Genomic DNA, 16666 nt, shown 5'->3' on the forward strand with positions numbered 1-16666 from the left:
TGACATTTGCCCAAAACTGTACATTTCAAAGACATATTTGATCAGACTGTAGATCTAAATAAGTTTACCTACCAAGAATCCCACAGAAAGTTTTAGCTCCATTGGAGGTGGTAGTTCCATTATTGCTTCAGCACCTTCTTCTAAACTGGCAAACTTAAACCACCCAGCTACTCCTCTTGCATATTCTCCATTATCTATAAAGCTTGTTCTTGCCATTGGTCCTATGCTTATTTTCCTACCAGGTACAATCCTCAAGTGCCTCACTCCTACCATCTCACCAAACCATTTGAAGGCAATTTCTCCCTGTCCCAACATATAGACCAGTGGTGACAGGAATGCCACACCTCCATCTTCAATCCATAAGTTGATTGGTTCTTTAGTTAGATTCTGAAATTCCTCTATGTAAGCGATATGATTTTGTTTTAGATGAATTCTGGCACTCTTATCTCCATACACTTTAGTAGTTGTTAGTGTCCTATTCACAATACCTTCTTTCAGTTGTAATGTTACATTATTGAATAAGTGAACCTCATCAAAGTAATATTTTGTTTTACCAGGCTCGTCCAGAATGAAGTAATGGTCCCATGTGCGTTTGTTGTTATCTAGGTGGAGCTGTTCGTAATCCCTTCCATTTCGTGTATCCTTGATATAAACAGATCCAGGACCCCCATCAGATAAGTAGCCATGTGTACCACTGCCACCAAGGTTGTTGTAATGTCCATGGTAATAGATCTCTGTATCTAGGTGAAGACCAATCCTACCTCCTGCCCCTCCTGATGCACCATTTCCTCCATTAATGCCAATAACACCATGTCCCTCTAGGTTGTGTGATTTAATATAGATGCTACCTCCACTTCCCCCACCTCCTAATGTTGCACCATCAGAACCATCAGCTGAAACCTCTCCATCTACCAACAGGTGCTTGGCTATATTGAGGTCAATAATACCTCCTCCTTTACCCCCATTAGAACTGACACTGTTACCTCCTCTACTCCCTCTCAAATCAGGTGTATACATACTGCCATAATAACCACCTCCTTCACGGATTGAAGTATGACTTGTTTGATCATAGAGAGCACCTCCTTTGCTGGCATGTCCTCCCCCTGTGGCAACCTCTGAGGTGATTACACTGATACCAGACCCTTGAGTATTATCTAGCGTATCCAAAGTTCTGTCTGTGGCTGAAGTTGTTACTTTAGAACCAGCTTCAATGTTGAATGTACTGGTATTTAGGTAAATACTTTCAGCTGAGATTGTTGCCTTGTATCTACAGTCTATTTTGCCAATATTAGTGAGCATTGGTTTGTCTGGAGCATACTGTATTGTGGAAAATGCTCTAAGGTCAACAGAACCAAATGTTGTTTGTCCATTATCATCCTTGTACAAATATGTCTTTCCTTTGTCAGAATATGTTCCATCTCCTAACATGGCTGTATGACCATTCTGACCAAGATAAATAAGAGTTTCGAATCCCAAAGCTAAGTTTGCTACACCTGTAAATCTGCCATATATTTGTACAGATCTAGATTCTGTGTAACCTGTCATGTCAACACCTTTGCCATAGATATAAGATATAGCTGGTATAATGATTTCTCCTCCATCGTCCACTATGAAGTTGACACCAGAGGTCAGGGCTTGTCTTATGCCTTGTTCATACTCCACAATAAAGCGTTGATTATTGTGAAGATGTAACAGACCAGTTCTGTCACCATATAACTGTCTTATGTCCATAAATATATCTATTCCTTTGTCTCTAACTTGTAAAGATGCCTTCCTCATAATATGAACTTCATCAAAGTAAAACTCTGTCTGTGTCTGTTCATCTATAGTGGAGTACTTTTCTATTGATCTATCCAGGTTGTCTAACATTAATCTTCTGTAAGCCACACCTTTTCTAATATCCTCTAAATAAACAGTACCTCCCCCAGCAGCAAGTTCATCAGTTGACCCTGCTCCTCCGAATGCATAATATTCTCCTTCATATTCTATCACCAGTTTAGAATCAATAGATATCCTTCCAGCTGACCCTGCTCCATATAATCCACTTCCACTTCCTCCAACAGTGGAGAAAACACCATACCCTTCAATGTAATAGGTTTCTATCCAAATACTACCTCCACTTCCACCACCGAGGGCTGAACTGCTGCCATTGACTGAGATCTCACCATCATTGATGACCGATAAACCGGCTTTTAAATAGATTTTACCTCCTCCTCTTCCACCAGTTGAATGTGGTCGACTTCCAGCAACTTTAGGGCGGTAAATGGACCCATAGGAATCCCCAGCAATGGATTTTGATCCACCACCTACTCCACCATGGCCTGCACCACCATACGTTCCATTAGCTTTACCACTTAGAATGTCAATATTTTCTGAGCCTATTCTATCTCCACTGGCTGCAGATAGTTTTGCTTCCAACTCAATATTGATATTTGAACAGGAGACATTGAAATAATCTGCTGTTATTCTTGACTTGAATTTGGCATTTAGTGTTCCTACTAACATTTCTGCTCCTGTATTCTCATCAAAGTCCAATGAGCTTCCAGGGTCAAGTTGTAAGAGTCCAAATGATACTCTTGCTTGGGTTGACAATTCTGTGGCTTTAAGTGGTATGATCCAAGCATTGGAGCCCATTCTCATGTGTCTCGTTGTTCCAACAATCAAGTTGACAGCTCCCCTCATTATTCCGTCAAGATCCAAGGCAGTCGTGCCCTTTCCTAAGATTGTTGTGGTCTCGGATAAAATGAATTCCCCACCATTATGAAGTTCAAGATTAATCTCTAATTTTGAGATGAGTACATCTAAGGAGAACCTCTCCAAGGTACCAATTTGATTTTGTCTCATTCTGATTAAACCAGTTCCATCCCCATTTACACTCTTGACATTAAGCAATCTATTCTTTCCATCTTCTGTCACTTGAAGCTTGGCATAATTTTCAACATTAAGCAGATCAAAATTGATATCTGTATTGTTTTCATTTAGTGTTAAATAGTGAACAGTTTGACCATTTTCATTATCTACAGTCAAAGTTTCAAATTCATTCTTTCCACTACCAATTTTAGTGTAAATAGAACCAGGACCACCTCTACCATTTGTTGCTGACGAATCACCACCTTTAGCTCTGTATGCTCCTACACCAGTATATAGATCCTCCTCTGAAAAAGCAGCAATTCTACCACCACTTCCTCCTCCTGCTGTCAAACTACTTGTATCTCCTCCATTACTCTCCATTAGACCAAATCCTTTCAACATGGTGGCACATTTGACATATATACTGCCACCACTGCCACCACCACCACTGGTAGAGGAATCACCATTAGCTCTCAAGATACCATCCAAGGTAAATATATCTGTCTGTATAGAGATATATCCACCTCCCTGCCCTCCATTGCCACCTTTTGATCCTTTCAGTAAGGGAACATAGAGGGATCCATAGGGTGTAGAAGTAGTAGATAAATTGAAACCATTACCAACTCCACCCTCACTGGCAAATGATCCTCCATTGTTATTAGTACCATGAGCTGTTGATGGAGCCTCACTATCTAATGCTTTACCTACAACATTCAGTTCAGCACCACGTTCCATTGTTAATGTGGCTATTTTCAGGTCAACAAAGTCAGAATATAGAACAATATATCTCTTTATATCCATGGAAACAGCTATCAATTGTAAGCCAACTGACGGGGAGAAAGTGGATCCAAATTTCAGTCCAATGTAACCTAGTGAGTACACTCCTGGTGTTGAGGCACTGACGTCATAAACACCACCAGAGTATGTTGCAGTCATTGAAGTAGGCTCTAGAATAACTGTACCTCCGTTTTCCACAATAAGGTTGTTAAAAGTGACTCTTCCTTTCAGGGTAACAGTACAGCCACTTACAGTCATGTTTAGAGGGACATGTAACGTGGCCTGCTCTGCAAGATCTATGTTTATATTTGTGATGAAATGCCTCTGTTCACCTTCAAATACTTCAGCTTTCAAAATTTGTTGATTTTGGACATTTAGTGTTCCAGTGTTGTCACCATTGATGTTATCAATTCTAAGTAATGTAGTGGCTCCCTCTATGTCAGCATAGGAATATCCTAAAAAGATAAAATAGTTCAAATGATAAAGGTAGGTGTGCCAATAGTTTAATCTTATTTAACATGTATTTTTAGGAATGTACTCTTAAAATGCATGCTATAAAAGCTGTTCTTTTTAATCAACTAAAACAGAGGACGTCATACCTCATTTCCAATTGCAGTGAACTATAAAAAAAAACATCATGCTGAACATGCGTACTAAAAGTGTACAAAATTATACTATCAAACTTATCTGAAGTTATGCAAAAGTGTTTGTGTGATTGATCATACATTGACAGTGAGAGTTTTCTACCTTTGAGGGATAGAACATTGTAGTAGAAGTCATTAGATGTTGTTCCTGAGATGAGTGTGTGTGTCTGTTTCTGTACTGATGATTCTGTGTCCCCAATAATCCATAACCTATTCAATAAACTGTTCCCTGTGCCATCTTGTATGTAGATGGTACCAGCTCCAGCCTTAACAGTGTTCAGATTATCATCATTTCCTCCTCCATAAGCAGTTATTTTTCCATCAAAGTCAAAACTGTAAAAAAAAAAAAACATAGTGGAAAAAAATCATAATAGCACAAAAACATTTACTATCTAGATATATAATAATAGTTTCCAAATATCATACTTTAAATATCTTTTACTTAGGATTTTATATTCCGGGAATAGATTACCCAAACTGAATTTGGCAAAAATTTCTAGAATTTTGGGTCTTCTATACTCTACAATATCATATTTTTGTGTCTTTTTAACTTTTCTGATTTGAGTTTTTTGAAAAATACACACGTCTAGCATTCAAAACTATACACCTGAGATTTTTAATGATTTTTTTTTTATTCCAAATGTATAAAACAATAGAAGGTATAACAGAATGTGTAATAAGTACACAGATGCCCCATTCACACTATGGTCATTGGACCATGAAATTAGGGTCAAAATCTAATTTGGCATTTCAATAAGAAAGATCATATTATAGGGAACATTTGTACTAAGTTTCATGTTGATTGGACTTCAACTTCATCAAAAACTACCTTAAACAAAAACTTTAACCTGAAACCAGACAAATGATACTACAGAAGAACAGACGCACATACCACAAAACATAATTTTTTTCAGTAATTATATATCATTGCCAACAACAAACAATAAATTATGCACATATAAACTATTTGTTTACCTTTGAGTCAAAATAAATTTCATTCTTCCCCCAGAACCTCCTCCTCCCTTGCCTGATCCTTGACCTCCATTCACTGATAGAGTGCCATCACCGAGAAGGTTCCTACAGTGAGCCACAATAGTCCCACCACTGCCACCTCCAGCTCCACTTCCTGTTGCGCTTACACCATCTACTTTGATTTCACCTAGAAATGAAATTATCAAAATATCTGATAGAGCTTTTGTCAAATTGATTATAATTCATACTTTTTGGTTTATTACAAATTTGCATAGTTTTATAATTAGCCGTACTGTTTTTACCTTTTAATTTTCATATGAACATAGAATTGTTTTATCAACATCAAAACTTCTTAAACTTGGATGGATTTTGTTGTGATGGAAGAATGGAAGAACAGGATTGATATGTATTAAAACTATTTGTGATTTTCTTATCCTTTTTTTTTTATTTGTTTGTTATCTTGAATAATTGTATTATTTTTGTTTGCCATGATGGTGTCCCCTGATACCCCTTTAACAATCTCCTCATTTCATTCTATTATCATACCATAGTTCGTGAGATCATAGAATGTCTCAATCTTCAGATACCCTCCTCCAGCTCCTCCCACTCCAGAGGAAGAGTTACCTCCCCCACTGCCTTCTTCACCTGGTACTCTGACCAAATTAAAGATGTCACCACCTGTATTGGATTCTGTTGGAGAACCACCAGGACTGGCATATCCTGCTCCAGTTGCTAAATCTTCACCACTTATCTGAAATTAGTTGATAAAACATTTATGTGTTCAATAGTTGATATCTAATGCTGTCTATAACTAAAATTGTCAATTTTAGGCCTTGAATCTTAACTTTCTTTTGACCTTACATGAGGGAGGGCAGGACCTTTTTCGGGACGTCGGGATCAGTGTTTTTAAACTCAGGATTTCAGGATTGACCCTTTTTGGATCTGGGATTCCTTTTTACGAATTTCAGGATGTTAGGATTCATTTATTTTTTTAATTCAGGACCTCTAGATTTCATGTTTTTAAGCCTGGGATTCCGGGATCAGGACCCCTCCTACCCCCCTTTTATGAATTGGAAAAAAAGTGCCTATTCTTTGCTTATCATGTTACAAGCTAGTTGAATTTTGAAATAACAAATTGTTTATCTGTATTTAAGGAATGAGGTTTAGATCTTAACCCAAAACATCAAGTTGATATAACTTATGACAGGATCCATCATCACTTTTTTTGATTGTTGATCCAAAAATTTATTATAAACACAGTGCACTCTCTGCATGCTGATTTAAACAAAACTCTAGAATATTAAGCAGGAATACAAATGAAAGTGGATTTATTGAGAAAATTATCAACATATATGCATTCGATCAGCAAGATCCTTAATTCTACTAAAATTTAGAATGTGATTTTATATGTACTACTGACATGACTGATAGTATACTACTAAGGAGTACACACTATCTTGACCTTCAACAACTACTATTACTTAACCTTACCTGTAAGCCTTTACCAGGGCCTTGTTCAGCAGCATATCCTCCACCAGATAGATCTATAGTAGAACCAGGCTGTAATAAGATTTCATTACTCTGGAGTAATATTCTCTCTCCCTTCAGAGTAGAACCATAATGTAACTCCAATATGGTCAGCTGTAGTACTTTCCCTGTCGTTTCAAATGTAACTGTAGCATAGTCTTTGATGGTGAACTTAGCAAATCTGTAGGCTCCGACTTCCTGTGCTGTCAATACACCATCTTTGTATGTAGCTGTTCTGGTCATTTTAGAAAATGTGGCTACTTGACCAGAAGATACTATTAGGGTCTGGATATTGGTGAGTGTTCCTAAAATATTTATTATGTATCATATTCTTATTTAAAAGCATAAATATGATCCTATAAATTTTATAGTTCTTAGATTCAGTTGTTAAAGTGAGAAGAAAATAACATTGAAAATTTATGCATTTCAAATAGATCTATGGGAGACAACTACGATTTTATTCAGGATTTGTCTTTTGTCTGATGAAATATTTTGCATCACCATTATAAAATATGGTACTTACTACTTTGTGAAGAAAAAAAGATCAAAGATAAAAAAAAAAAAAATCTTTTCAGTGTGTCTAATGTATGTTATATAATATTATACATATAAATCATATCTCACCTTTAAACTGATTATCTGCTCCAAGTAATTCCACTGTTTTGGGCAGTCTAGCTTCACCTAGTTCTTCTATATGTAAACTGCAAGTCAATTTACTGTAGGAGCTCTCTATATCAGCACTAAATATTACATTGTCTTGTATAACCAGGAGGGATTCAGATCCACACACCAACACCGATGCTGTAAAGTGAAGACCTGATGTTGTTACTTTAATTGTAGTCTTGTCTCCAACTTCCATTTCATCAACTTCAATTGATGGTACTCCAGGTGTATCAATATGTGTAGCAGCTATACTATTTCCAGTAATTTCAGCATTATCAGATAGTAATTTACGATACAAAATATTACCAGATGTGTACTTAAGGTATGCTGTTCCAGCCCCACCAGCCTGAGCAGTATCCGAGTTACCTCCCTTCAGTTTGTATGTCCCAGTGTAGTTATAGTCTCCAGTACAGTACATGTAGACTCTACCACCACCACCACCGCCTCCTGAGGTAGAATTTCCACCAATCACTGAAACTGAACCAGATCCTAACATGTCTACTGTTTCTATGGAAACAGAACCACCACTTCCTCCTCCTCCACTATTATCACCTTTGTTTCCATGGGAACTGATCATTCCACTCAAGGTCAGTGTGTCAGTCACCTTCAATTTGACAATGCCACCACCAAGACCACCAATGCCACCTGTTGTTTTATTTCCACCAGCTGATCCAAATTCATCTGCAGTAAAGACATGTCCAACATAAGTGACCAGTGGTTTTCCTCCAGAACTTGAACTTCCTCCCGAGCCTCCATGACTTGCTCCGGAACCATCCTGACCAACACCAGATCCTGGTTCATGGTTACCTCCATCTACACTCAGTAAACCATTATAAGCTACCTGTAGGGTGGGTACATCTATATAAAGATTTCTGGCACTCATTTCACCACCATATTTTATGTTAAGTTCACTCAGGATTTCTAATTTATATCTATTTGATGAATCTAGTGCAAGTTCTAGCTTTCCATCTGTGGTGACATCAAGATTTGTTATAGAAAAGGTTCCAAGATCAGATAACTGTGTTGTGGTCAGGCCACTGTGAGCATTGTAGCTGATGTATGCCTTAGCATTTAAACCTACTATCAAGTGCCGAAGTGCAATCACATTTCCTTGAATGTCTAAGTTTAGCTCTTCATCATCAGTTTCATCTTGCAAAAGGAGTTTGGCAGGCAGTGTTGCAAAGCCACCATTCTCTATCAACATTTTACATGGTAGTGAGAAAGGATACTGGGTACCATAGCTAGTGGCTACTACAAAATATTGTGCTTTCTGCACAGTTAATAAGCCAGTATAATCTCCTTCAATAAGCTCTATCTCAATATTTGATGAACCACTTGAATCAAAGACAACTTTAGCATTTCTAGCCAACTGAAGCTCTGACACTGTAGTGATACTATTTATAACTGTCCTTGAGTCTGTGACTAATTTGTTATTGTCCACCATCAGTTCTGTTTTTGGAGCTCCACCTGACAGTTGATATTGTTTGTATACAGATCCTGCTGCTCCATGTTTAGTTCCTCCAGATCCACCAAAGGCTGTTGTCGCACCTAAGAATGAGGTGATGACCTTGACATCTAAAGCCATACGACCTCCACCACCACCACCTTTATTTGTACTGGTACCTCCATTGACAGAGATGGTACCATGACCTTCCAGACTGTCTCCAGTTATCTTTATGCTGCCACCACTTCCACCTCCTGTTGATTCACTATTACCACCATCAGCTGATATCATGCCATCAATGGATATTGTTGTGGCAGTTATAGAAATAATTCCTCCTCCTCTGACAGTAGTGCAGCCACTTCCTGCATTTGTTGGAGAGGTAGTTGATCCATATGTTTTGTCAATGCTGCCACCTCCCTCGCCACCATAACTGGCCCCATTCTCAGCATTGCCTGCCCCTGATCCTGTGAGGGAACCACTAGCAGACACAGATAGCACAGCATCATCCTCAATGGTAACATCAGTGGCCACCAAGGTAAAAGATTTCTCATCAGATTTCATAGTTAAAGATGATTTGACTTTCATATGGAAAGTTGATAAAGACCAACTCACTGGGTTATCATGTAAAATCAGAGTGGAGTTATAGCCTAGCATTATAGACTGAACATTACTGTATGTTGCTCCAGATTTCAGTTCCATCGTGGTATATTCCTGTAACTCAAATGTTGTGACTTGTAGGTTACCAGTAGGTTCTATTATAACAGTACCATGGTCCCATACTCTGAAGTTCTGTGCTATAAGTGTTCCATGTAAATTCAATGAAGGATTGGTTCCTGTCAGATCAAAATCAGTATTTATTCTGAGTGTTGAACCTGCTTCAATGTCGAAGTTACACTGACAGCCATGATCAAGTTCACCAAACACTGATATAATTAGCTCAGCATTTTGGGCTACAGTAACTGAGACAGATCCATCAGAAGTGAGTTTATTGATTGTCAAAGTTGTTTTGAGTGATAATGAGGCATCATTGGTTAGTTGGACTTCACTTAGAGAGCTTGGTAGAGATAGACCACTGTCAACTTCTGTGGTGCCTGGTTGGTCTATAATCAACATGGTGTATTGAGATCCAGATACAACCTTGGAAACATATACAGTTCCTGAAAGAAAAATATAGTGTGATTCAGGTAACTTTACTATGATTTTAATCATTTATTCACCCAGTGTTGTTCCTGTTGTGTAATATCAAGGCTTAGGGGATTATATTTATGTTATCAACAGGAAAGGACAACTTCAAAACCATCCACATAAACTAATGAGATTAAATTCTTGACACAGTATTCTATTTTGACCAGTTGGGACTAAAAATCAAGTTATTACTCTAAACAACCCTGGCTTTTAAAACAAGTTAGTATGTCACACCTGGAAGTTTTCATATTGTATTTTTCCATGTTTCAATGTGAGACCTAAACTAACTTTCACAACGTTTACTTTTTCCTACATATTTGTATCTAATCATCTGTTTACACAAACATACTAAGTCTGTTACAAACTTTCAAACAAGAGTGCACATGCTGAAATGTCTCACTTTCTTTACTAATCATTGATATAATGTTGATAGTCCTAAGTATAAAGCTTTATTACAACTGTCACATAAACTTAACATTAACCAAGATAACTAAACAAAGACCAATGAACCATGAAAATGAGATCAAGGTCAAATGAACCATGTCAGGCAGACATGTACAGCTAACAATGCTTCCATACAGCAAATATAGTTGACCTATTACTAATAGTTTAAGAAAAATAGTATAGTATTTGATAAAAAGACCAAATCTCAAAAACTTAACTTTGACCACTGAACCATGAACATGAGGTCAAGGTCAGATGACATCTGCCCGCTAGACATATATACACCTTACAATCATTCATTTAACAGATACAGAAGACCTATTGCATAAAGTATGAGAAAACAAGACCAAAACACAAAAACTTAACTATAACCACTGATCCACGAAATTAGGTCGAGGTCAAGTGAAAACTGTCTGATGGGCATGAGGGCCTTGCAAGATATGCACATAAGAAATATAGTTATCCTTTTACTTATAATAAGAGAGAATTCAACATTACAAAAAATCTGAACTTTTTTTCAAGTGGACACTGAACCATAAAAATGAGGTCGAGGACATTGGACATGTGACTGATGGAAAGTTAGTAACATGAGGCATCTATATACAAAGTATGCAGCATCCAGGTCTTCCGCCTTTAAAGCTTTTAAGAAGTTAGCTAATGCTGCTGCATTACCCATAGCCGCCACTGCCGTTGGATCACTATCCCTATGTCGAACTTTCTGCAACAAAGGTTGCAGGCTCAGCAAAAATTTCCCAAAAACTGTTACAACTGTCACTATCATATTTACCTGGTGATGCCTCATTTCCTGCTGCTGTGATATCTCCTTCATAATTATATGTTCTAGAGATTTTAATAGAAATACGTCCTCCCCCTCCTCCTCCAGATCCACCAACAGTAGACAGTGTTCCTGTTCCAGACATGTCCTTAGCTGTTACCAGTATACTTCCACCACTGCCACCAGATGTTGCGGAATTCTGACCATTCATATTAATCTCGCCATTCAATGTGAACTTATTAGTGACGTTCAACTCAATCTGACCTCCACCTGAACCAGAACTTAAAGATGCACCAAACCCATTACTTCCATATGCCTTAGGAGATATGATGTTCCCATAAATTTTGTTTGGATTATTTTTTCCACTTCCTCCATGACTAGCTCCTGCACTACTGCTGCCTGGTGCTCCTAGCCCATTAGTTCTGAAGCCTTTACCTGTTCCTTCTATAATTCCCCCATATTTGATTTCCAGATTGGTGACAGTTATCTTTGTAAAGTTTTTACCAGCTGGATCACCAGTCAGGATAAGTTTCCCTCCTGCTTCAATCACAATGCTGTTATAAGAGTATGCCTTTGCTGCCAACTCACAATGAGTATCTCGGTAAATCAACAAATCAGTTGTACTGTCACATGTGGCATTTAACAATGGACTTATTTCATTGGTTTCAGTTGCCTGAAGTTCAAAACCACTATCAGTAACAGAGTATCCACCAGACGTGCTGTAACTGTGAGTTATTAAGGTTGTTGCCTGATTTGATTTAAGACATTTTTCTGAATGTTCAAATTTTCCATTATGATCTATAATTATTGATGAAAATGTTAATACACTTGTAGTTGTATCATCAACATAAGAGCTTCCTGTTCGAGCAGGATTCCCAGCTTTCACGGTACCACTGTCTCTGATGTAAAGATTGCTGGTCTTTGGCATCAATGTTCCACAAATCTCTAGTAGGTGATCTTTATCAATAACAACATTCTCTGGTAGTTCAAGTTTGCCATATTCAGAGACATGTATGGACGTCTTTAATGTCAATTCACTGACAGCTGAGGGATACTTAGTTGATAGGTATACTTCATTATATTTGTCAACAGTAAAAGTTGTAAATGTTTCTCCTATTATGTCTCCCACGGTAGCACTAAGGGCAAAACCTACACTACCTCTCTCTGTAAAAGCTACTGTAGAGTGGGTTTCAATCTGTATTTTATCTATCGTGACGGAGAACTCAGTAATAGGTACAGGTATTCTGCTGATTGCATCTGTTACTGTATCCCGGTTGTTAATTATTATCTGTAAGGGAAAAATAACTGTTATCACAAAGATATGTCTTGCTTTTTTGATAATTTTGATAATGCAAATGTTGAAATTAAAATAGCAACACTTTAACTTTAATTTTGCAAATATTCAAAGTCAATGAACCATGACTGAAGGTACAGATAAACAATTTCCATGGAAATGAGATGTACCAATGCTAATACCAAAGTTATTAAGAAAGAAGATAAGACTCTGAGGTGAACAGATGTGTTTTCATGAGCTCCATCTCGTTAACAAAATGGAGCTAAATTTCTTATTGTATATGTGAATCAAAATCATATAAACATTGTTTATTGGAATTATTAGTTATTAAGTCAAAATGGATTTCAATTCTACATTTGTGAACAACTTATTTACATCTTTTTCTGGTGAATTTTCTGGATTTGAAAGTGATGAATATAATTGCTACATAAACACCTGTGATTTATACACAATAGAGGACTGTACTGATAGAACATTGTCAATTGTTGTAAACTTTAGTAGTGAGAAAATATACTTTATTTTTGAAAACATTATTTTTCAAAATTATGACAGAAATTTATTCATTCAGAAAGACAGGAACGGATTTGTATATAATTTCATTTATGAAGGGAATAAAGTTGTGATTACACTATACAGTTCGTCTGCAACACTTCATATTCAAGGAAAAGGATGTGGGAATTGGTTTAAGGAAGAATTTAGTGTTTTAGGAAAACAATTACACAATGAGGTAACATATTTCCAAACTTCTTTAATAGAAAATAACAGTGACCAGATGTCTACTGGAAACCTATTATTAGAATCCATGATAAGCTTTGACACTTCAGAAACAGACCCAAAGTTATTAGTAACAGATATGTCAAACACCTTGTTAACATCAACCCCAATTAGATCATCGTCTGTGAATAGTACTTTTCATAATCTACAAAATCTAGATCATTACAATCTAGATTTGCAACAAGAAGTAATCGATTTAAAACAAATGGTTGAATCAATTATCAATACAATCCATTCAAACAAGCAGGGTCAAAGTCTCCCTCTTTCAAAAACTGTTAATTCGTCAACACAAACTGTTAGTACTCAGACAGAAGAACAGGAAAAGACACTAAAGACCCGGCATACTTCGATGCACATTGAATATAAAACTGTTTCCACACAGATCTACAAACCAATTGGATCTGAAGATACACGTTTTGTCCCTCCTCCACATAATGTAGTAGACTACCAACCAAAATCAAAACCTCAAAAACCTGAATTAAGTAAAACAGAATTTGGACCAACAGATTACTCAAATGACAATACTGTTCCCATTCCCAATCGTATCACTGGTGAAAACGACAAAACCACACTAATAATTGGGAGTTCCATTTTAAAGGGTATTCAGCCCCGTGGACTACAAAACACTGAGGTATGTACCAACAGAGGAGCCAACATAGATAGACTGATAGATGTAATAAAAAAGAAGGATATGTCAACATACAGAACAATTATTATCCATATTGGTGGAAATGACTTAGATAATGGTGACAGTCTCCAAAGCATAAGAGATAATTACGAATCTCTTTTATATCTACTGAATATCAAATGTCACCCACATTGTAAATTTGTAGTTTCTGGAATTCTACCCAGAAAAGGACATAATATTCATAACCCAAATGAAATGCTGAAAGACCTATGTGAACAGTTCAACATACAATTTATTGATCATACCAATATGTTTTATGATAAGAATTACAATCTTTCTTATTCTTTTTTTCATCATGATGGGATTCATTTGTCAAAAAAAGGGACATCAGCGTTCCTAAGATCAGTAAACTGGCATGTTAGTATACTAAAGCATACAGATCAATCAGATAGGTATTGTGTTCACTGTGGTGAACCAAATCATAATTCAAAATCATGTAGACATGGTAGAAAGGTTCTATGTCACTCTTGTAACAATTTTGGTCACAAAGAAAAATTCTGTGAATTTTATAATTAGGGTGATGGCAAAGAGGACAAAGCCCTACAAAATCAAATTTTGAAAAATTCTTTTGAAATTTTAAACCACATATGTCAAGAATGTAATAATATTTCCTGCACATGTCTCTATAGTATTAAGGATTTAGTTAATCAGAAATTTGAATCCAGCTGTTCAAAATCTTTTAACCAATTATCTAAGCATAAGGATGTAATTAATAACTCTGATAAAATGACATCAGCATTAAATCAAGTTGATACAACCTCTCAGCAGGTGCCAGACCTATCCCTATCTTTGCCATCTCAAGTTTCTCAAGACATAATGTACAAAACAAATACTTGTGTAATACAAGTCACTGAGGACACTTTTAGTATTGAGGATTTTTTTATATTTTTATTTACTTATTATATAATATGTGTATCATGTTTATGTGTTATTGACAATACTTATTTTATTGATAAGGATACAGAAAATGATGATCTTGTAACATATGGATTTAACAAATGCAAAGGTCTAAAAATATGTTCCCACAATGTGAATAGATTGGAATGCAAGTTTGATGAGATTAGATACAATCTAATGTCTACTCAAAATCCCCCAGATATAATAGGTTATTGTGAAACTTTTTTGGGTAAAAATACTTCTGATAGAGAAATAGATATACCTGGATATATTTTACAAAGGAAAGATAGATTGACCGATGGTGGGGGTGGCTGGGCTGTCTATTTAACAGAGAGCACCTCCTTTTCTAGAAAAAATGATTTTGAAATAAGTGATATTGAAACCATGTGGTTTGAACTTAAACCCAGCTATAAGAAATCTTTTTTATTGTGCTTTGTTTATAGGCCACCCAAGTCACTAATTGGTTGGATAGATAAGTTTGAGAATGAGATCAAGATTGCAATGAAATATAATTCAGATATAATACTTATGGGAGATTTTAACATTAACTGTTTACAACCCATTAAAATACCACAAAGATGGTTAACTGCTCTAGAAACTTATAACTTTCAACAGGTAATTAAGGAACCAACTAGAGTAACAAATGAATCAAAAACTTTGATTGACCATATATATGTCACCAGTTTAAGCATGGTTAAAGAGGCTCATGTTTCTAAATATTCTATTAGTGATCACTACCCAATATGTATGACAAGACAAGAGAAATTGTATGATAAAAAACATTCTCATTCAACAATCACTTATAGAAATTTTAAGAATTTTAATGAACAACATTATTTAAAAGATTTAAAAAGTGCACCTTTTCAACATATTGAATTTGAGAATGACCCATCTGTTTGTATTGAAATGTGGTACAATATTTTTAATAACATTTTAAATAAACATGCCCCTATTGTGATAAAGAGGGTAAAAAAAGACAGACAGCCTGAATGGTACAATAAAGAAATCTCATATGCAAGAAAAATGAGAGATAAATATCACTCACTGGGAATGTGGGCTGAATATAGATTCTGGAGAAACAGAACAAAATATATCATTGATATATCTAAACAGAAATATTATAATGATATGATAAAAGACTCAAAAGATTCTAAAACACTATGGAAATGTCTTCATAGCTTAAATCCATCTAATCCATCAAAACCATATGAACTAATTACAAGTGGAGACCATAAAACAACCGATCATAAAGAAATTGCTAATACGTTCAATAATTATTTCACCTCATGTGTTGAAAAATTAAGGCATAGTAGGACACCAAGCAACTCAAATTTTAATACTCTGACAAACTATGTACAAATGAAATTCTTGAAAAAAAGGCATAATAAATTCATTATTCCACCAGTAAAAGTTTCAGAACTATTTGCTGAAATAACTAAACTAGATGTTAAGACATCTTGTGGTTCTGACAATATAGGTCCAAAGATTTTAAAACTGAGTGCTCCTTTCATAGCATCTTCCTTAACATACATTTTTAATCGAATGATTGATACTGGTATTTATCCATCTGTTTTAAAAAATGCCAAAGTAGCTCCAATTTTCAAATCAGGTGAAAAAAATGTAGCTAGCAATTATAGACCAATATCTGTTTTGCCAACATTATCAAAATTAATAGAGAGACATGTATCTAAACATCTGTATAAATATTTGACAAAGTTTGATATTTTACACC

At 36.0% G+C, this 16666-nt stretch overlaps 1 protein-coding gene across 1 annotated transcript in view; it reads right to left on the reverse strand.

Annotated features, from left to right (window-relative positions):
• Positions 1 to 16666, reverse strand: part of LOC134704886 (uncharacterized) — a 158710-nt gene that overhangs the window by 50288 nt on the left and 91756 nt on the right. The window contains exons 73-79 of the mRNA XM_063563671.1: positions 11294 to 12569; positions 7395 to 10034; positions 6735 to 7075; positions 5790 to 5994; positions 5247 to 5430; positions 4375 to 4604; positions 73 to 4082 (exon numbers count right to left, since the gene is read on the reverse strand). Coding sequence (XP_063419741.1) covers positions 73 to 4082; positions 4375 to 4604; positions 5247 to 5430; positions 5790 to 5994; positions 6735 to 7075; positions 7395 to 10034; positions 11294 to 12569 — 8886 coding nt within the window. The remainder of the gene's footprint in view (positions 1 to 72; positions 4083 to 4374; positions 4605 to 5246; positions 5431 to 5789; positions 5995 to 6734; positions 7076 to 7394; positions 10035 to 11293; positions 12570 to 16666) is intronic.

The sequence above is a fragment of the Mytilus trossulus genome, chromosome 1 (assembly GCF_036588685.1).
Source record: "Mytilus trossulus isolate FHL-02 chromosome 1, PNRI_Mtr1.1.1.hap1, whole genome shotgun sequence".
Lineage (NCBI taxonomy): Eukaryota > Metazoa > Mollusca > Bivalvia > Mytilida > Mytilidae > Mytilus > Mytilus trossulus.